This window comes from Nerophis lumbriciformis, linkage group LG25 (assembly GCF_033978685.3).
Source record: "Nerophis lumbriciformis linkage group LG25, RoL_Nlum_v2.1, whole genome shotgun sequence".
In the NCBI taxonomy this organism is placed as follows: domain Eukaryota; kingdom Metazoa; phylum Chordata; class Actinopteri; order Syngnathiformes; family Syngnathidae; genus Nerophis; species Nerophis lumbriciformis.
The window spans coordinates 37,501,876-37,524,572 of record NC_084572.2 but is presented as its reverse complement, the minus strand read 5'-3'; the positions used below and the strand labels follow the sequence as shown (position 1 = coordinate 37,524,572).

Below are 22,697 nucleotides of genomic sequence, written 5' to 3'. Positions count from 1 at the left end.
CTGCAGGACTGCTTGAATCGCACAAGATATCACACACAAGCAAACAATGCAGGACAGCTTGTATCACACATGATATCACACACAAGCAAATACGCTGCAGGACTGCTTGTATCGCACATGATATCATACACAAGCAAACACACTGCAGGACTGCTTGAATCACACATGATATCACACACAAGCAAACACAATGCAGGACTGCTTAAATCGCACATGATATCATACACATTGCAGGACTACTTGTATCGCACATGATATCATACACATTGCAGGACTACTTGTATCGCACATGATATCATACACAAGCGAACACACTGCAGGACTGCTTGAATCGCACAAGATATCACACACAAGCAAACAATGCAGGACTGCTTGTATCACACATGATATCACACACAAGCAAATACGCTGCAGGACTGCTTGTATCGCACGTGATATCACACAACCAAAGACACTGCAGGACTGCTTGAATCGCACATGATATCACACACAAGCAAACAATGCAGGACTGCTAGTATCGCACATGATATCACACACAAGCAAACACGCTGCAGGACTGCTTGTATTGCACGTGATATCACACAACCAAACACACTGCAGGACTGCTTGTATCGCACATGATATCACACACACAGGTAATCACTCTGCGGGACTGCTTGTATTGCACATGATATCACACCCAAGCAAACACGCTACAGGACTGCTTGTATCACACATGATATCACACACAAGTAAACATGCAGCATGACTACTTGTATCGCACATGATAATACACACAAGCAAACACGCTGCAGGACTGCTTGCATCGCACATGATATCACACACAAGCAAACAATGCAGGACTGCTTTTATCGCACATGATATCACACACAAGCAAACACGCTGCAGGACTGCTTGTATCGCACATGATATCATACACAAGCAAACACGCTGCAGAACTGCTTTTATCGCACATGATATCATACACAAGCAAACACGCTGCAGAACTGCTTGTATCGCACGTGATATCACACAACCAAACACGCTGCAGGATTGCTTGTATCGCACATATCACAGAGGTAAACACGCTGCAGGACTGCTTGTATCGCACATGATATCACACACAGGTAATCACTCTGCGGGACTGCTTGTATCGCACATGATATCACACACAAGTAAACATGCAGCATGACTACTTGTATCGCACATGATAATACACACAAGCAAACACGCTGCAGGACTGCTTGCATCGCACATGATATCACACACAAGCAAACAATGCAGGACTGCTTTTATCGCACATGATATCACACACAAGCAAACACGCTGCAGGACTGCTTGTATCGCACATGATATCATACACAAGCAAACACGCTGCAGAACTGCTTTTATCGCACATGATATCATACACAAGCAAACACGCTGCAGAACTGCTTGTATCGCACGTGATATCACACAACCAAACACGCTGCAGGATTGCTTGTATCGCACATATCACAGAGGTAAACACGCTGCAGGACTGCTTGTATCGCACATGATATCACACACACAAGTAAACATGCAGCATGACTACTTGTATCGCACATGATATCAGACATGCTGCAAGACTGCTTGTTATCGCACGTGATATCACACACATGTAAACACACTGCAGGACTGTTTGTATTGCACGTGATATCACACACAGACATGTAAACACACTGCAGGACTGCTTGTATCGCGTGTGATATCACACTAACACATAAACACACAGCAGGACTGCTTGTATCGCACGTGATATCACACTTTACACGCAAGCACGTTTTGATGATATCGCAGTAAAATCAGCCATCCAAAAATGAGATCTGGACACTGCTAGAAACTCATTGAGTTGATTTCTCTGTCACGGGCACATTCATGAAGACATGCGTCTGCATTTTTGGGCTTTTGGAGTTTTTCTTTGCCCGGATGTGTGTTCAGATCAGGGGACACAGTTCAGGTTTGTGAAGCCCTTTAAGCACTCCACAGACAAATTGTGATTGATAGAGGAAATAAATGTAGAAGCGGATCATACCGCGTCCTCGTCCTGCACCAGGTCCCACAGGAGCGTGCTGCCCTTCTTGCAGACGCTGTCCAGGTTGACGTCCGTCACCGCGTGGCCGCCGGAGTACTGATGCTTGTGCACGGCGGGACCTGCACACCAACACCACAACTTAGCTTCTTGAAAATATTACATTCAATTAATATTCATCAGTATCCTTTATTTAACCTGCTAAAAACTCATCGAGTTAATTTGTATGGGGAAAAATGTCCCGGAAAACCTAGTATTCTAGGAAATCCGGGAATTTTTTTTTTTTTTACAATTGTTGCAAGGGAGCACACAATTCCTGAACAGGCTGAATATTTTGAAGTTGGAACGATTTGAATCGGATAAAAAATGTGGGAGTTGTGAAACTTGGAAAAATGTCCCATTCTTTTCAATGGGAATTTTATGGAAATTTGGGAAAAGAGGGAATTTTTCGAAAAATGCTATAAAAAAAATAAAAAAATACAATGTTGTGAATGAGTTCAAATGGTTGGTGTTGGAATTTTTCAAATCGATTGAGAAATGTTGAAGTAGTAACTTTTTAATTGAGCAATGGTATTACGGAATTCCTGGAATCTCGGGGAAACTGGGAATTTTTCCAGTTCAAAAAACAACTTTGTTTTTTGTCCTGATTAAAAGGAATGTTTTGACATTCGAACGGTTGAAGTGGGTGGAAAAAATGTGGAAGGAGTTGTCGACAGAAAAAAGGGCGAAAAAGGGGTTTGAAAAAAATGGGAAATTCTGGAATTTTTTGGAACTTGAAAAAATTATACGGTAGTTTGAATGGGCAGGAATGGTTTGAAAAATGTGGAAACGGTGTAAGTTTTAAAAATGGCCAATTCAATTTGTATGGGAAAAATGTCCCGGAAGACCTGGAATTCTGGGAAATCTGGGAATTTTTTTTTTTACAATTGAAGCAAGGGAGCACACAATTCTTGAACAGGCCGAATATTTTGAAGTTGGAAAGGTTTGAATCGGATAAAAATTGTGGGAGTTGTAGAACTTTGAAAAATGTCCCTTTCTTTTCAATGGGAATTTTATGGAAATTTGGGAATTTCGGGAAAAGAGGGATTTTTTTGAAAAATGCTATAAAAAAAAAATAAAAAAAATAGAATGTTGTGAATGAGTTCAAATGGTTGGTGTTGGAATTTTTCAAATCGATTGAGAAATGTTGAAGTAGTAACTTTTTAATTGAGCAATGGTATTACGGAATTCCTGGAATCTCGGGGAAACTGGGAATTTTTTCAGTTCAAAAAACAACTTTGTTTTTTGTCCTGATTAAGAGGAATGTTTTGACAAATTGAACGGTTGAAGTGGGTGGAAAAATGCGGAAGGAGTTGTCGAAAGAAAAAAGGGCTTGAAAAAAAATGGGAATTCCTGGAATTTTTTTTAACTTGAAAAAATGATAGTTTGAATATGCACAATGAGTGGAATATGTTGAAGGTGGAATGGTTTGAATAGGTTGAAAAATGTGGAAACGGTGTAAGTTTGAAAAATGGCCAATTCAATTTATATGGGAAAAATGTCCCGGAAAACCTGGAATTCTGGGAATTTTTTTTTTTTACAATTGTTGAAAGGGAGCACACAATTCCTGAAGAGGCTGAATATTTTGAAGTTGGAACGATTTGAATCGGATAAAAAATGTGGGAGTTGTGAAACTTGGAAAAATGTCCCATTCTTTTCAATGGGAATTTTATGGAAATTTGGGAATTTCGGGAAAAGAGGGAATTTTTCGAAAAATGCTATACAAAAAAAAAAAAAAAAAATACAATGTTGTGAATGAGTTGATTGATTGAAAATGTCCCTTTCTTTTCAATGGGAATTTTATGGAAATTTTTTATTTCGGGGAAAGAGGGAATTTTTTGAAAAATGCTAAAAATAAAATAAAAATTGAATGTTGTGAATGAGTTCAAATGGTTGGTGTTGGAATTTTTCAAATCGATTGAGAAATGTTGAAGTAGTAACTTTTTAATTGAGCAATGGTATTACGGAATTCCTGGAATCTCGGGGAAACTGGGAATTTTTCCAGTTCAAAAAACAACTTTGTTTTTTGTCCTGATTAAGAGGAATGTTTTGACATTCGAACGGTTGAAGTGGGTGGAAAAAATGTGGAAGGAGTTGTCGACAGAAAAAAGGGCGAAAAAGGGGTTTGAAAAAAATGGGAAATTCTGGAATTTTTTGGAACTTGAAAAAATTATACGGTAGTTTGAATGGGCAGGAATGGTTTGAAAAATGTGGAAACGGTGTAAGTTTTAAAAATGGCCAATTCAATTTGTATGGGAAAAATGTCCCGGAAGACCTGGAATTCTGGGAAATCTGGGAATTTAAAAAAAATTTTTTTTTTTACAATTGAAGCAAGGGAGCACACAATTCCTGAACAGGCTGAATATTTTGAAGTTGGAAAGGTTTGAATAGGATTAAAAATGTGGGAGTTGTGGAACTTTGAAAAATATCCCTTTCTTTTCAATGGGAATTTTATGGAAATTTGGGAATTTCGGGAAAAGAGGGAATTTTTTGAAAATGCTAAAAAAAAATAAAAAAAATTGAATGTTGTGAATGAGTTCAAACGGTTGGTGTTGGAATTTTTCAAATCGGTCGAAAAATGTTGAAGTAGTAACATTTTTAATTGAGAAATGGTATTACGGAATTCCAGGAATCTCGGGAAAACCGGGCATTTTTCCAGTTCCAGTTTGTTTTTTGTCCTGATTAAGAGGAATGTTTTGACGGAACGGTTGAAGTGGGTGGAAAAATGTGGAAGAAGTAATCAACAGAAAAAAAGGGTGAAAAAGGGGTTTGAAAAAAATGGGACTTCCTGGAATTTTTTGGAACTTGACAAAAATGATAGTTTGAATGTGCAGGATGAGTGGAATATGTTGAAGGTGGAATGGTTTGAATAGGTTGAAAAATGTGGAAACGGTGTAAGTTTGAAAAATGACCAATTCAATTTGTATGGGAAAAATGTTGCGGAAAACCTGGTATTCTAGGAAATCCGGGAATTTTTTTTACAATTGTTGAAAGGGAGCACACAATTCCTGAACAGGCTGAATATTTTGAAGTTGGAACGATTTGAATCGGATAAAAAATGTGGGAGTTGTGAAACTTGGAAAAATTTCCCATTCTTTTCAATGGGAATTTTATGGAAATTTGGGAATTTCGGGAAAAGAGTGAACTTTTTGAAAAATGCTTTAAAAAAAAAAAAAAAAAAATAGAATGTTGTGAATGAGTTCAAATGGTTGGTGTTGGAATTTTTCAAATCGATTGAGAAATGTTGAAGTAGTAACTTTTTAATTGAGCAATGGTATTACGGAATTCCTGGAATCTCGGGGAAACTGGGAATTTTTCCAGTTCAAAAAACAACTTTGTTTTTTGTCCTGATTAAGAGGAATGTTTTGACATTCGAACGGTTGAAGTGGGTGGAAAAAATGTGGAAGGAGTTGTCGACAGAAAAAAGGGCTTGAAAAAAATGGGAATTCCTGGAATTTTTTGGAACTTGACAAAAATGATAGTTTGAATGTGCAGGATGAGTGGAATATGTTGAAGGTGGAATGGTTTGAATAGGTTGAAAAATGTGGAAACGGTGTAAGTTTGAAAAATGGCCAATTCAAATTATATGGGAAAAATGTCCCAGAAAACCTGGAATTCTGGGAAATCTGGGAATTTTTTTTTTTACAATTGTTGCAAGGGAGCACACAATTCCTGAACAGGCTGAATATCTTGAAGTTGGAACGATTTGAATCGGATAACAAATGTGGGAGTTGTGAAACTTGGAAAAATGTCCCATTCTTTTCAATGGGAATTTTATGGAAATTCGGGAAAAGAGGGAATTTTTCGAAAAATGCTATAAAAAAAAATAAAAAATACAATGTTGTGAATGAGTTCAAATGGTTGGTGTTGGAATTTTTCAAATCGATTGAGAAATGTTGAAGTAGTAACTTTTTAATTGAGCAATGGTATTACGGAATTCCTGGAATCTCGGGGAAACTGGGAATTTTTCCAGTTCAAAAAACAACTTTGTTTTTTGTCCTGATTAAGAGGAATGTTTTGACATTCGAACGGTTGAAGTGGGTGGAAAAATGTGGAAGGAGTTGTCAACAGACAAAAGGGCTTGAAAAAAATGGGAATTCCTGGAATTTTTTTGAACTTGAAAAAATGATAGTTTGAATGTGCAGGATGAGTGGAATATGTTGAAGGTGGAATGGTTTGTATAGGTTGAAAAATGTGGAAACGGTGTAAGTTTGAAAAATGGCCAATTCAATTTATATGGGAAAAATGTCCCGGAAAACCTGGAATTCTGGGAAATCTGGGAATCTTTTTTTTTTACAATTGTTGCAAGGGAGCACACAATTCCTGAACAGGCTGAATATTTTGAAGTTGGAACGATTTGAATCGGATAAAAAATGTGGGAGTTGTGAAACTTGGAAAAATGTCCCATTCTTTTCAATGGGAATTTTATGGAAATTCGGGAAAAGAGGGAATTTTTCGAAAAATGCTATAAAAAAAAATAAAAAATACAATGTTGTGAATGAGTTCAAATGGTTGGTGTTGGAATTTTTCAAATCGATTGAGAAATGTTGAAGTAGTAACTTTTTAATTGAGCAATGGTATTACGGAATTCCTGGAATGTCGGGGAAACTGGGAATTTTTCCAGTTCAAAAAACAACTTTGTTTTTTGTCCTGATTAAGAGGAATGCTTTGACATTCGAACGGTTGAAGTGGGTGGAAAAATGTGGAAGGAGTTGTCGACAGAAAAAAGGGCTTGAAAAAAATGGGAATTCCTGGAATTTTTTTGAACTTGAAAAAATGATAGTTTGAATGTGCAGGATGAGTGGAATGTTGAAGGTGGAATGGTTTGAATAGGTTGAAAAATGTGGAAACGGTGTAAGTTTGAAAAATGGCCAATTCAATTTATATGGGAAAAATGTCCCGGAAAACCTGGAATTCTGGGAAAAATTTTTTTACAATTGTTGAAAGGGAGCACACAATTCCTGAAGAGGCTGAATATTTTGAAGTTGGAACGATGTGAATCGGATAAAAAATGTGGGAGTTGTGAAACTTGGAAAAATGTCCCATTCTTTTCAATGGGAATTTTATGGAAATTTGGGAATTTCGGGAAAAGAGGGAATTTTTCGAAAAATGCTATAAAAATAAATAAAAAAATACAATGTTGTGAATGAGTTGATTGATTGAAAAATGTCCCTTTCTTTTCAATGGGAATTTTATGGAAATTTTTTATTTCGGGGAAAGAGGGAATTTTTTGAAAAATGCTAAAAATAAAATAAAAATTGAATGTTGTGAATGAGTTCAAATGGTTGGTGTTGGAATTTTTCAAATCGAGTGAGAAATGTTGAAGTAGTAACTTTTTAATTGAGCAATGGTATTACGGAATTCCTGGAATGTCGAGGAAACTGGGAATTTTTCCAGTTCAAAAAACAACTTTGTTTTTTGTCCTGATTAAGAGGAATGCTTTGACATTCGAACGGTTGAAGTGGGTGGAAAAATGTGGAAGGAGTTGTCGACAGACAAAAGGGCTTGAAAAAAATGGGAATTCCTGGAATTTTTTTGAACTTGAAAAAATGATAGTTTGAATGTGCAGGATGAGTGGAATATGTTGAAGGTGGAATGGTTTGTATAGGTTGAAAAATGTGGAAACGGTGTAAGTTTGAAAAATGGCCAATTCAATTTATATGGGAAAAATGTCCCGGAAAACCTGGAATTCTGGGAAATCTGGGAATTTTTTTTTTTTTTACAATTGTTGCAAGGGAGCACACAATTCCTGAACAGGCTGAATATTTTGAAGTTGGAACGATTTGAATCGGATAAAAAATGTGGGAGTTGTGAAACTTGGAAAAATGTCCCATTCTTTTCAATAGAAATTTTATGGAAATTTCTGAATTTCGGGAAAAGAGGGAATTTTTCGAAAAATGCTATAAAAAAAAAAAAAAAAAACAATGTTGTGAATGAGTTCAAATGGTTGGTGTTGGAATTTTTCAAATCGATTGAGAAATGTTGAAGTAGTAACATTTTAATTGAGCAATGGTATTACGGAATTCCTGGAATCTCGGGGAAACTGGGAATTTTTCCAGTTCAAAAAACAACAAATTCCAGGAATTCCCATTTTTTTCAAATCCCTTTTTCTGTTGACTACTTCTTCCACATTTTTCCACCCACTTCAACCGTTCCGTCAAAATATTCCTCTTAATCAGGACAAAAAACAAACTGGAACTGGAAAAATGCCCTGTTTTCCCGAGATTCCTGGAATTCCGTAATACAATTTCTCAATTAAAAATGTTACTACTTCAACATTTTTCGACCGATTTGAAAAATTCCAACACCAACCGTTTGAACTCATTCACAACATTCAATTTTTTTTTTTTTTTTAAGCATTTTTCAAAAAATTCCGTCTTTCCCCGAAATTCCCAAATTTCCATAAAATTCCCATTGAAAAGAAAGGGACATTTTTCAAAGTTCCACAACTCCCACATTTTTAATCCTATTCAAACCTTTCCAATTTCAAAATATTCAGCCTGTTCAGGAATTGTGTGCTCCCTTTCAACAATTGTAAAAAAAAAAATCCCAGATTTCCCAGAATTCCAGGTTTTCCGGGACATTTTTCCCCATATAAATTGAATTGGCCATTTTTCAAACTTACACCGTTTCCACATTTTTCAACCTATTCAAACCATTCCACCTTCAACATATTCCACTCATCCTGCATATTCAAACTATCATTTTTTCAAGTTCAAAAAAATTCCAGGAATTCCCATTTTTTTCAAGCCCTTTTTTCTGTCGACAACTCCTTCCACATTTTTCCACCCACTTCAACCGTTCGAATGTCAAAACATTCCTCTTAATCAGGACAAAAAACAAACTGGAACTGGAAAAATTCCCGGTTTTCCAGAGATTCCAGGAATTCCGTAATACCATTTCTCAATTATAATGTTAATACTTCATTTCTCGATCGATATGAAAAATTCCAACACCAACCATTTGAACTCATTCACAACATTCTATTTTTGTTTTTTGTTTTAGCATTTTTCAAAAAATTCCCTTTTTTCCCGAAATTCCCAAATTTCCATAAAATTCCCATTGAAAAGAAAGGGACATTTTTCAAAGTTCCACAACTCCCACATTTTTAATCCTATTCAAACCTTTCCAATTTCAAAATATTCAGCCTGTTCAGGAATTGTGTGCTCCCTTTCAACAATTGTAAAAAAAATAATCCCAGATTTCCCAGAATTCCAGGTTTTCCGGGACATTTTTCCCCATATAAATTGAATTGGCCATTTTTCAAACTTACACCGTTTCCACATTTTTCAACCTATTGAAACCATTCCACCTTCAACATATTCCACTCATCCTGCATATTCAAACTATCATTTTTTCAAGTTCAAAAAAATTCCAGGAATTCCCATTTTTTTCAAGCCCTTTTTTCTGTCGACAACTCCTTCCACATTTTTCCACCCACTTCAACCGTTCGAATGTCAAAACATTCCTCTTAATCAGGACAAAAAACAAACTGGAACTGGAAAAATTCCCGGTTTTCCAGAGATTCCAGGAATTCCGTAATACCATTTCTCAATTATAATGTTAATACTTCATTTCTCGATCGATATGAAAAATTCCAACACCAACCATTTGAACTCATTCACAACATTCTATTTTTGTTTTTTGTTTTAGCATTTTTCAAAAAATTCCCTTTTTTCCCGAAATTCCCAAATTTCCATAAAATTCCCATTGAAAAGAAAGGGACATTTTTCAAAGTTCCACAACTCCCACATTTTTAATCCTATTCAAACCTTTCCAATTTCAAAATATTCAGCCTGTTCAGGAATTGTGTGCTCCCTTTCAACAATTGTAAAAAAAATAATCCCAGATTTCCCAGAATTCCAGGTTTTCCGGGACATTTTTCCCCATATAAATTGAATTGGCCATTTTTCAAACTTACACCGTTTCCACATTTTTCAACCTATTGAAACCATTCCACCTTCAACATATTCCACTCATCCTGCATATTCAAACTATCATTTTTTCAAGTTCAAAAAAATTCCAGGAATTCCCATTTTTTTCAAGCCCTTTTTTCTGTCGACAACTCCTTCCACATTTTTCCACCCACTTCAACCGTTCGAATGTCAAAACATTCCTCTTAATCAGGACAAAAAACAAACTGGAACTGGAAAAATTCCCGGTTTTCCAGAGATTCCAGGAATTCCGTAATACCATTTCTCAATTATAATGTTAATACTTCATTTCTCGATCGATATGAAAAATTCCAACACCAACCATTTGAACTCATTCACAACATTCTATTTTTGTTTTTTGTTTTAGCATTTTTCAAAAAATTCCCTTTTTTCCCGAAATTCCCAAATTTCCATAAAATTCCCATTGAAAAGAAAGGGACATTTTTCAAAGTTCCACAACTCCCACATTTTTAATCCTATTCAAACCTTTCCAATTTCAAAATATTCAGCCTGTTCAGGAATTGTGTGCTCCCTTTCAACAATTGTAAAAAAAAAAATCCCAGATTTCCCAGAATTCCAGGTTTTCCGGGACATTTTTCCCCATATAAATTGAATTGGCCATTTTTCAAACTTACACCGTTTCCACATTTTTCAACCTATTGAAACCATTCCACCTTCAACATATTCCACTCATCCTGCACATTCAAACTATCATTTTTTCAAGTTCAAAAAAATTCCAGGAATTCCCATTTTTTTCAAGCCCTTTTTTCTGTCGACAACTCCTTCCACATTTTTCCACCCACTTCAACCGTTCGAATGTCAAAACATTCCTCTTAATCAGGACAAAAAACAAACTGGAACTGGAAAAATTCCCGGTTTTCCAGAGATTCCAGGAATTCCGTAATACCATTTCTCAATTATAATGTTAATACTTCATTTCTCGATCGATATGAAAAATTCCAACACCAACCATTTGAACTCATTCACAACATTCTATTTTTGTTTTTTGTTTTAGCATTTTTCAAAAAATTCCCTTTTTTCCCGAAATTCCCAAATTTCCATAAAATTCCTATTGAAAAAAAAGGGGCCATTTTTCAAAGTTCCACAACTCCCACATTTTTTTCCCCTTGATTCAAACCGTTCCAACTTCAAAATATTCAGCCTGTTCGGGAATTGTGTCCTCCCTTGCAACAATTGTAAAAAAAAATCCCAGATTTCCCAGAATTCCAGGTTTTCCGGGACATTTTTCCTATATAAATTGAATTGGCCATTTTTCAAACTTACACCGTTTCCACATTTTTCAACCTATTCAAACCATTCCACCTTCAACATATTCCACTCATCCTGCACATTCAAACTATCATTTTTTTCAAGTTCCAAAAAATTCCAGGAATTCCCATTTTCCGGACTGTTGAACGCCTGAAGCTCTACATAAAACAAGAATGGGAAAGAATTCCACTTTCAAAGTTTCAACAATTAGTTTCCTCAGTTCCCAATCGTTTATTGAGTGTTGTTAAAAGAAAAGGTGATGTAACACAGTGGTGAACATGCCCTTTCCCAACTACTTTGTCACGTGTTGCAGCCATGAAATTCTAAGTTAATTATTTGCAAAAAAAAAAAGAAAAGTTTATGAGTTTGAACATCAAATATGTTGTCTTTGTAGTGCATTCAACTGAATATGGGTTGAAAAGGATTTGCAAATCATTGTATTCCGTTTATATTTACATCTAACACAATTTCCCAACTCATATGGAAACGGGGTTTGTACAAACAGGACTAGTTTCTAAAGACTTTCATTTGAAGTTTAGCCACAAGTTTTTTAATGTGAGATTTAAAAGACAAGTTCTCACCAATGACTTCTAAGTCGTGACCATTTGAAGTTCAACCTTTAGAGCAGCTGATATCTTTGGAATGTTCAGTGGTAGACGTTTAACATTTGTAAATAATATCCTTAGAATTCTCTGCGTTTAGTACTAGTCTCAACTGAGCCAACTGGCACTGAACAACATCAAAAGCAGACTGCAGCTGTCCCTGAACAAAGTGCAAAAAGAGAACCTCACCTTGCCCCAGGTGCTCGTGGTAGATGGAGGCCAGGTTGGGGAGGTGCTGCTGGAGGTGGGAGCTCAGCTCGGCGTGGGAGTTGATCTGGACCAGCTCCTCCTCGCAGCCCGACTCCTCGCCGTCAAAGTCGGCCATGTTCTTCTCGGACTTGGCGCTGACCTGGGAGCTGCTGCAGCTGACGTCATCGGCACTCAGCATGTCCTCCACCATGGGCCTGTGAGGGGGGGGTTGTCAGGAAGGAGAGAAAAGACCTCCGAAAGAGTCTGGTGAGGAAGACTTACCCTTCATGGTGATGGTGGTGGTGGTGATGGTGGTGGTGGTGATGGTGGTGGGGGTGATGATGCTGAGGGCCGATGAAACGACGACAGGTGAAGAGCTCGCCGCCCATGGCCTCTCCGAGGAAGTCTGCAGGCCGGGAGATGCAGGGGGGCTCCTGAGGGCCCTGGGCCACCCGGGAGGGGCTTCCGTCCGGCCCCTGGGGGCGCTCGGGGTCGTCGAGTCGAGCGGACGACGGCGTCGGGCACACGTCCATCATCCTCATGCAACTCTCCAGTGACGTTGACGCCGCCGTAGCCATGATGGCGGACGTCTCCGGGCTGAAGGAGAGAACTTTGGGTTTGGCCCCGCCACAGGCTCCACTAGGCCCCGCCCCTAGGCAGGAGCCTTCACCGAGAGCCTCGCCCGCCTTCCTCTTCCTCGACTCTACTTGGTCCCGGGGATCTTTCTGCTGGCCGTCTTCAACATGCGCCTCATCATCCTCCTCCTCCTCCTCGTCATCGTCCTCCTCTTCCTCCTCATCGTCATCCTCCTCCTCCTCCTCGTCTTCCTCGTCTTCCTCCTCCTCCTCCTCCTTCAGGGCCTCGCTGTCTGCCATGTCGTCCGAGTGCAGCTCGCTGCCGGGGCTGCCGGCTGATTGGCTGACTCTGCTGGAGGCGGCCTCGTTGCTGGTGGCGTCGCTGCGGCCGCTGGTGCTGCCCGGCCCGCTGCTGCCCTCCTCCACGCTGTTGGCCGTCTCGTCAGAGCTGCCCTGCATGGACTCCTGACAACCACCACAAGACAGTCAAACAACAACAACAACAACAACAACTGCCATTGGATGATTATGCATTAGCAAGCCACTGATTATCGACACCGATATTTTGCATTTCTACGTGTAGCAGTGTTGACTCTTCTCATTTTGTTACAAAACCCAAAAGCAGTGAACTTGTCACGTTGTGTAAATGGTAGAGATGCGCGGTTTGCGGGCACAACCGCGGAGTCCGGGACATCTAACATGGTGCATCACATTTGTGCAAAACCCCGAACCTCCACAAACACCCTGAGCATGAGCATTTTCGTCCGCCGCGATCCCAGAAGAGTGCCACAGGTTGTTAAAACAAGATAGAACGCAGCTGCCTGCAGCAGTTTGAGTGGCGCGGGCGCGCTTGGAGGCCGGTGCGCTCAGCGCGGCTCCCAGATGATGTCTGGGCCGTGACAGCGTGGCACGCATTGAATGTCTCTGCTGCATTGGATCAGTCTCCTTTCTTTAACAGGCAAAAGCTTTATAACCTCACTAATGCCTTGCATCGTCTATATTAGATATACAACAACGGGCGGGTGCGTTTCTTTTTTTTTTTTAACTTTTTTTATTGGCATTTTCAAAACAAGTACAATTTTAAAGTCAGTAAATGATTCACACCCTTTCCCTTAAAACCCAAACCACCCTCCCACCCCACTCAGGTCCCACTAACGAGGGACAAATGGCACAATTATGTAACAAGTAAGATGACAAAGACAGACACATTCTCACACACACACACACACATACGAGGGCGGGTGCGGTTTTGATTAAATGTTAGTTCGGGTGGATGCGGATGGTTGACTACTTTTGTGATGCGGTTGCGGATGAAATAATTGCCTATCCGCGCATCTCTAGTATATATATATATATATATATATATATATATATATATATATATATATATATATATTAGAGATGCGCGGTTTGCGGACACAACCGCGGAGTCCGCGGATTATCCGCGGATCGGGCGGATGAAATTAAAAAAAATTAGATTTTATCCGCGGGTCGGGTCGGGCGGTTGAAATAAAAAAAAATTAGATTTTAAATAGATTCAGGCGGGTGGCAGTTAAACCAATTGGGAAATATATATACATAGTTAAATGTTGTTACCCACATACGAAAAACGAGCAGGCACCTGCTGCATATGCCACAACAGAAGAAAAAAAAGAAAAAGAGATGGACACTTTTACGGAGCGGAGAAGGGACGCCTCGCCGGGGTCCGGGACCGAGGCCCCTTCCCCCGAGAGGGCCCCACCGGGAGCCGTGGCTGAGGCGATCCGCGAGAAGGGCCCGACACACGTCCAGGGTCACCACCGCACCGACACCCCGCCTCGTCCGCCTTCGCCGCGGCCGGCGTCACGCGCAGCAGGTAAGCAGCTTACCTGCCCGCCACCCCCGTGGCCGGGGGCTCGTAACAGGGGTCACTCCGCGCGCTCCGCCCGCGCAGCTTACCTGCCTGCCACCCCTGTTGCCGGGGGCGCGTAACAGGGGTCACTGCGCGCGCAGTGCGCTCACGAAAGGGGTGGGGCTCACCCTGGTTGATATAGACAGCAGGACGGTGGCCATGGAAGTCGGAACCCGCTAAGGAGTGTGTAACAACCCACCTGCCGAATCAACGAGCCCTGAAAATGGATGGCGCTGGAGCGTCGGGCCCATACCCGGTCGTCGCCGGCAGCGAGACGCGCTTGGAGGTGCGCTCAGCGCGGCTCCCATATGATTGCGCACTGGTGTGCGTCTGGGTCGTGACAGCGTGGCACGCGAATGTCTGTGCTGCATTGGATCAGTCTCCTTTCTTTAACAGGCAAAAGCTTTATAACCTCACTAATGCCTTGCATCGTCTATATTAGATATATAACAACGGGCGGGTGCGGGCGGGTGCGGTTCTGATCAAATGTTACATCGGGTGGATGGCGGATGGTTGACGACTTTCTGATGCGGTTGCGGATGAAATAATTGCCTATCCGCGCATCTCTAGTAAATGGTAAATAAAAAGACAATACAACAAATCCTTTTCAACTTATATTCAATTGAATAGACTGCAAAGACAAGATATTTAACGTTCGAACTCAGAAACTTTGTTATTTACAGAGGTGGGTAGTAACGCGCTACATTTACTCCGTTACATCTACTTGAGTAACTTTTGGGATAAATTGTACTTCTAAGAGTAGTTTTAATGCAACATACTTTTACTTTTACTTGAGTATATTTATAGAGAAGAAACGCTACTTTTACTCCGCTACTTTTATCTACATTCAGCTCGCTACTCGCTACTAATTTTTATCGATCTGTTAATGCACGCTTTGTTTGTTTTGGTCTGTCAGACAGACCTTCATAGTGCCTGCGTTTCCACAAATATAGTCACTGGTGATGTTCACTCCGTTCCACCAATCAGATGCAGTCACTGGTGACGTTGGACCAATCAAACAGAGCCAGGCGGTCACATGACCTGACTTAAACAAGTTGAAAAACTTATTGGGGTGTTACCATTTAGTGGTCAATTGTACGGAATATGTACTGTACTGTGCAATCTACTAATAAAAGTTCCAATCAATCAATCAAAAGTGTGAAGGAAAAAAGATACTTTTTTATTTCAACCGTACTTCCCGTCAAAAGCCTAAAGACTGACTGCACAGTTCCTGTCTTCACAATAAAAGTGCCGCTCCATCGCGCCTGCGCTTTCAAAACAAGAGTCTCCGAAAGCCAGCGCAAACAAGCTAGCAAGCTACGGAGTTTGCCGCCAATGTATTTCTTGTAAAGTGTATAAAAACGAATATGGAAGCTGGACAAATAGGATGCCAAAAACCCACCACTTTCATGTGGTATTAGACAGAAAGGAGGAACTTTTCTTCTCCCCCATTTGAAAACGTGGACGTTATCAGCACTACTGTCTGATTACAATCAACGCAAGTCATCAGAATCAGGTAATACACCAACTTATATTCTTGTCTTCATGAAAGAAAGGAATCTATATGTTAAACATGCATGTATATTCATTAAAACACCTTTAACATGTAAACAAAAACAGCAAAATAAATACATATAAATTATATACTGTATATATCAATGTGTATATATCAGTGTTTCCCACACATTAATTTATTTGTGGCGGCCCGCCACGAAAGAATTACGTCCGCCACAAATGGATTTTTCGCCTTTTGACTCGCTCGACCGCTCATAAAAGCAATGGGACTGTCTGTGAATGTTGCTTGTAGTTACAACTCCGGTGCAGTAGGTGGCGGTAGCCTACTATGCATTGTAACTCCGCCAATAGCACTTAATTCACCTGGTGGGCCAGAAGAAGAAGAAGAAGAAGAAGAGGGACAGACGGACGGGACGGGATCAAAATACGAGGGTAATATAGGTTATAGGTAGATAGTAGAGATGCGCGGATAGGCAATTATTTCATCCGCAACCGCATCAGAAAGTCGTCAACCATCCGCCATCCACCCGATGTAACATTTGATCAGAACCGCACCCGCCCGCCATCCGCCCGCACCCGCCCGTTGTTATATATCTAATATAGACGATGCAAGGCATTAGTGAGGTTATAAAGCTTTTGCCTGTTAAAGAAAGGAGACTGATCCAATGCAGCAGAGACATTCGCGTGCCACGCTGTCACGACCCAGACGCACACCAGTGCGCAATCATATGGGAGCCGCGCTGAGCGCACCTCCAAGCGCGTCTCGCTGCCGGCGACGGCCGGGTATATGGGCCCGACGCTCCAGCGCCATCCATTTTCAGGGCTAGTTGATTCGGCAGGTGGGTTGTTACACACTCCTTAGCGGGTTCCGACGTCCATGGCCACCGTCCTGCTGTCTATATCAACCAGGGTGAACCCCACCCCTTTCCTGAGCGCACTGCGCGCGGAGTGACCCCTGTTACGCGCCCCCGGCAACAGGGGTGGCGGGCAGGTATGCTGCGCGCGCAGAGCGCGCGGAGTGACCCCTGTTACGAGCCCCCGGCCACGGGGGTGGCGGGCAGGTAAGCTGCTTACCTGCTGCGCGTGACGCCGGCCGCGGCGAAGGCGGACGAGGCGGGGTGTCGGTGCGGTGGGCGCGGTGATGACCCTGGACGTGCGTCGGGCCCTTCTCGCGGATCGCCTCAGCTACGGATCCCGGTGGGGCCCTCTCGGGGGAAGGGGCCTCGGTCCCGGACCCCGGCGAGGCGTCGGGGGCCTTCTCCGCTCCGTAAAAGTGTCCATCTCTTCTTTTTTTTTTCTTCTGTTGTGGCATATGCAGCAGGTGCCTGCTCGTTTTTCGTATGTGGGTAACAACATTTAACTATGTATATATATTTCCCAATTGGTTTAACTGCCACCCGCCTGAATCTATTTAAAATCTAATTTTTTTTTATTTCAACCGCCCGACCCGACCCGCGGATAAAATCTAATTTTTTTTAATTTCATCCGCCCGATCCGCGGATAATCCGCGGACTCCGCGGTTGTGCCCGCAAACCGCGCATCTCTAGTAGATAGGTTATAGCTGCATCGCTCGCGGCTCGTCATATATTTAACGTTAATCCGCGATTTCACCGAGCGTTTCACTGACGGTGAGCAGTCTGACGCTGCTTCATTAACACCGCCGCTGTTTGACTCTGGGGCCGGGCAGACGCACGTAGTAACAGTCACCCGTTACCATACCGACGAGCTAACGTGTCCAGGTTATAACCCTGTTGTCAATAAACACACGTGGACTGAAGCTAAATTGTCCACTGTCCACTGCAGCATGTGAATGCAATGAAAAGAATAAAATCTGAGCCAAGCAGCTGTTAAAATGTTGTCCAGGTTAATGTTTTGGCCATTAAAGGCCCTTCATTTCAAGATTTCAACTGTGATCGGGCTTTAAACAGGTGGCTGACCTGTTCAGATGAGTGTAACTGCTACTGGTCAAATAATGTGAAATAGCATTTAATTTTACATGTATGCAATGCCAATAATAAATACTGTGTAGTGTTGTAAATAGTCAACGGGAAGAATTTTAGTAAGATATAAGCCATGAGCACTACACAGCCAGAAAAAAACCTAGGCAGGACAAGTAAAAATATTGGGGCAAGTAGATTTGAGAAGTCAGGCAAGTAGAAAAAAACCTTAACGTTGAACCCTGCATGTGTTGAGCTGCTGCCGCTTAAGGTACTGTACATAGAGCGCTTCTGCTCGTTAGTAATACATTCTAATGTTGGATGTTCACTCCTTCACACAGATGAGTATAGAAAAATATTTTCAACGGCCGAAAAGGGCTCGACTTGGAGAGGAGGTAGGCCTGTTCAGCAGCAGCAGGAGGAGGAGGAGGAGGTTGACTGACTGTGGCAGGACACCTCTGCCTCTGTTTCACTTCATGTTGCTGGTAAATAATATGGTTGTAGTAGTAGGCTAAAGTTAAAATATTTAGTATTCACTAATTAAAGGGGCAGAGCTTTAAAAGACATTTTAGCTTTTATATTTTATAAGATATATTTTTTGTAAGAACCACAATTAATAAATATATTTCAGTGAATCACTAATTGTTCAAATCTGTATATAAATATGTACACAAAATGTTGTAATTATATTCCAACTCCGCGTTCTTCTTGGTCATCGCCGCTGCCGCCGCCACCCCCCGACCACACCACCACAAATAGATGCCTGTCCTGTGGGAAACACTGAACCGAGCTATACCGCCCCACCAGATATTAAAGTTCGAACTCAGAAACTTTGTTATTTATTGCAAATATTAGCTCATTTGGAATTTGATGCCTGCAACATGTTTCCAAAAAGCTGGCACAAGTGGCAAAAAAGAGTGATAAAGTTGAGGAAGGCTCATCAAAGACTTATTTGGAACATCCCACAGGTGAACAGGCTAATTGGGAACAGGTGGGTGCCATGATTGGGTATAAAAGCAGCTTCCATGAAATGCTCAGTCGTTCACAAACAAGGACGGGGCGAGGGTCACCACTTTGTCAACAAATGCCTGAGCAAATAGTTTAAGAACAACATTTCTCAAGCAGCTATTGCAAGGAATTTATGGAATTCACCATCTACGCTCCGTAATATCATCAAAAGGTTCAGAGAATCTGGAGAAATCACTGCACGTAAGCCATGATATTACACACCTTCGATCCCTCAGGCGGTACTGCGTCAAAAAGCGACATCAGTGTGTAAAGGATATCACCACATGGGCTCAGGAACACTTCAGAAAACCACTGTCAGTAACGACAGTTCATCGCTACATCTGTGTGTGCAAATTAAAACTGTACTAAGCAAAGCGAAAGCCATTTATCAACAACACCCAGAAACGGCGCCGGCTTTGCTGGGCCCGAGCTCATCTAAGATGGACTGATGCAAAGTGGAAAAGTGTTCTGTGGTCTGACGAGTCCTCATTTCAAATTGTTTTTGGAAACTGTGGACGTCGTGTATTCCGGACCAAAGAGGAAAAGAACCATCCGGATTGTTATGGATGCAAAGTGTAAAAGGCAGCACGTGTGATGGTATGGGGGTGTATTAGTGCCCAAGACATGGGTAACTTACACATCTGTGAAGGCACCATTAATGCTGAAAGGTGCATACAGCTTTTGGAGCAACATATGTTGCCATCCAAGCAACGTTATCATGGACGCCCCTGCTTATTTCAGCAAGACAATACCAAGCCAAACCTCGGCCGAGTCATACCAAAGACTATAAAAATGGGACCCATTGCCTCCATGCTCGGCACCCAGCATCAAGGGTTGGAATTGGGGGTTAAATCACCAAAAATGATTCTCAAGCGCTGCTCACTGCTCCCCTCACCTCCCAGGGGGTGAACAAGGGGATGGGTCGAATGCAGAGGAACCAATTTCACCACACCCAGTGTGTGTGTGACGATCGTTGAGACTTCAATTCAAATTTTTGGAAGCTCAGCTTGTATTTGACATTGTTTATAGGGTTAGGTGCATTAAGTGTTCGGTCTGCAACATTTTCAATTTATGAATGTACAACTGTTTGTTTATGTAAAACTGTTTGTTTAATTTGTTGACCACTGACCGAAGAAATGATAAACTAAACTAAACTCTGCACGTGTTACAACAGCGTGGCTTCATAGTAAAAAAGTGTGGGTACTAGACTGGCCTGCCTGTAGTCCAGACCTGTCTCCCATTGAAAAAAAAAAAAATGTGGCGCATTATGAAGCCTAAAATAGCACAACGGAGACCCCGGACTGTTGAACAACTTAAGCTGTACATCAAGCAAAAATGGGAAATAATTCCACTTCAAAAATGTGTCTCCTCAGTTCCCAAACCTTTACCGAGTGTTGTTAAAAGGAAAGGCCATGTAACACACTGGTAAAAATGCCTTTTTTGCAATGTGTTGCTGCAATTAAATTCTAAGTTCATGATTATTTGCAAAAAATAACAAAGTTTGTCAGTCTGAACTAGGGATGTCTCGATCCGATATTTGGATCGGATCGGCTGCCGATATTTGCCAAAAATTGCATATCGGCAAGGCATGGGAAAATGCCGATCCAGATCCAGTTTAAAAAAAAAACTCCGGTCTGTGTTATCCAACGCACCGATTTAAATAATACATTCCACTTTTCTGCTGCTCCGTAATTTCCGTTCCGCATTTTCCAGCACACCTTCAACACATCCACAGGTCTGTGGATTCTCACACAGTTGCTTTTAGCTGCTGGCATTACACGACAGGCTCTTCTCACTCTTTCCTGTGTCTCCCTCTCACAGACAGCAAGCGCACCTTCTTACACACGTCACATACTGTCACGTCATACGTCACATACGTATACGTCCTCCCCGAGCAGAGAGGTAGCAGCATGGCTAACGTTAGCTGTGATGCTAGCGCAGCCGTGCGAGCAACGCTCCCTCTAAGGTGCTCGCCTGTGCAATTACGCACCGCTCAAACGTCCTCTGCGCAAGGCAAATCTATGCCACGCACAAAATCAAATGAAAAAATAAGCGCGTAACAATTTTCGACACACGGACACGACAGAGGAAACAGTTTTCGTCATCATTGTTCAAATATTGCGACGTCTGTCGAGACGCTTATCTCCATTCGGTGCCACACGTCCACACCATCAAAATGCTGAGGCAAAAATTTCCACATCAACACCGTATGAAAAAATTAGTGATTTTTTTAGTTGTGATTTCCTTCTCTGCATGAAAGTTTAAAAGTAGCATATATTAATGCAGTATGAAGAAGAATGTTTTAATGTAGACATGCAAGCCTTGAAAGAAAATGTTGAAAATCAAGACTACATTTCCTGCAAATGGGTGCATTTCTACCCTATATTTTAACTTTAGATTTCTTCTCATATCAAACTCTTTTGGCTGTCTTTTTGACACTTACATCCGGCGCCCCCCTCCACACCCTGGATTATAAATAATGTAAATAATTCAATGTGATTATCTTGTGTGATGACTGTATTATGATGATAGTATATATCTGATAGTATATATCTGTATCATGAATCAATTTAAGTGGACCCCGACTTAAACAAGTTGAAAAACTTATCGGGGTGTTACCATTTAGTGGTCAATTGTACGGAATATGTACTTCACTGTGCAACCTACTAATAAAAGTCTCAATCAATCAATCAAAACACATAGAATCATCATACTGCTGTGATTATATGCATCAAGTGTTCATTCAAGGCTAAGGCAAAATATCGAGATATATATCGTGTATCGCAATATGGCCTTAAAATATCGCAATATTAAAAAAAGGCCATATCGCCCAGCCCTAGTTTCAATGATGCCATTTCTGTTTGTCATGTATAATTTTGTCTATTTTGTGCTTATCCTTGAATAAACAGGTCAGTTTCTTGTTACCAACCATTGTGTATTATTCAAACTCCCCTAATTCAGCTGGCTAGTTGTTATCAAGAGTACTAAAACCCTTTTCAACGTGATTCTGACAACTAAGTAGGCTAAATAACTTTAAACTTTAATACATGCTCGGATAGGCCAGTATCGGTATGTATCGGTATCGGATCGGAAATGCAAAAACAATATCGGTATCGGATCAGAAGTGCAAAAACCTGGATCGGGACATCCCTAGCCCACGTCACAGATGACACTATTTAAAGATGACGTGTCAGCTGACTTGAAGTGCCCTCTGGAATGGCTGCCGCTCCTCCAATCAGCGCAGGTGCAAACAATCAGCTGCTTCTGTTGTGGCTGGCAGAAGATGGCGACAGACTGACGCAGTATCGACGCACAATATCTTCTTTCATCGTAAATTATCCACTCAACGGTAAAATGCAAAGACTTAAGTCAACATGACCATCATCTTTTTAGTTAGAGTTCCGTGCTGGTTGACTGTGCGATGCGCACCCTGAACTCCATTGTAAAAAAAGTGTTTCTACATTTGTAGTTTATTCTGTTTTGTTATGCTTAAATCTACTATGTTCATCTTGATTAGGTTTGAATTCGGCTATGGTGTCATTTTGATAATAGTTTTGTTTATATTGTAATTGTAATATTTGAATGATAATAATAATGATGGATTAGATAAGTAGGCTAAATAACTTTAAACTTTAATACATGCTTGGATAGGCCAGTATCGGTATCGGTCAGTATCGGATATGCAAAAACAATATCGGTATCGGATCGG

The 22,697-nt window shown here is 41.0% G+C and overlaps 1 protein-coding gene across 7 annotated transcripts in view; it reads right to left on the bottom strand.

Annotated features, from left to right (window-relative positions):
* usp34 (ubiquitin specific peptidase 34) overlaps nt 1-22,697 on the bottom strand; it is a 161,262-nt gene that overhangs the window by 97,897 nt on the left and 40,668 nt on the right. For all 7 annotated transcript variants that reach the window (XM_061984359.1, XM_061984364.1, XM_061984361.1 and 4 more), the window contains exons 14-16: nt 12,345-13,102; nt 12,063-12,277; nt 2,033-2,151 (exon numbers count right to left, since the gene is read on the bottom strand). In XM_061984359.1, the coding sequence (XP_061840343.1) occupies nt 2,033-2,151; nt 12,063-12,277; nt 12,345-13,102 (1,092 nt within the window). The remainder of the gene's footprint in view (nt 1-2,032; nt 2,152-12,062; nt 12,278-12,344; nt 13,103-22,697) is intronic.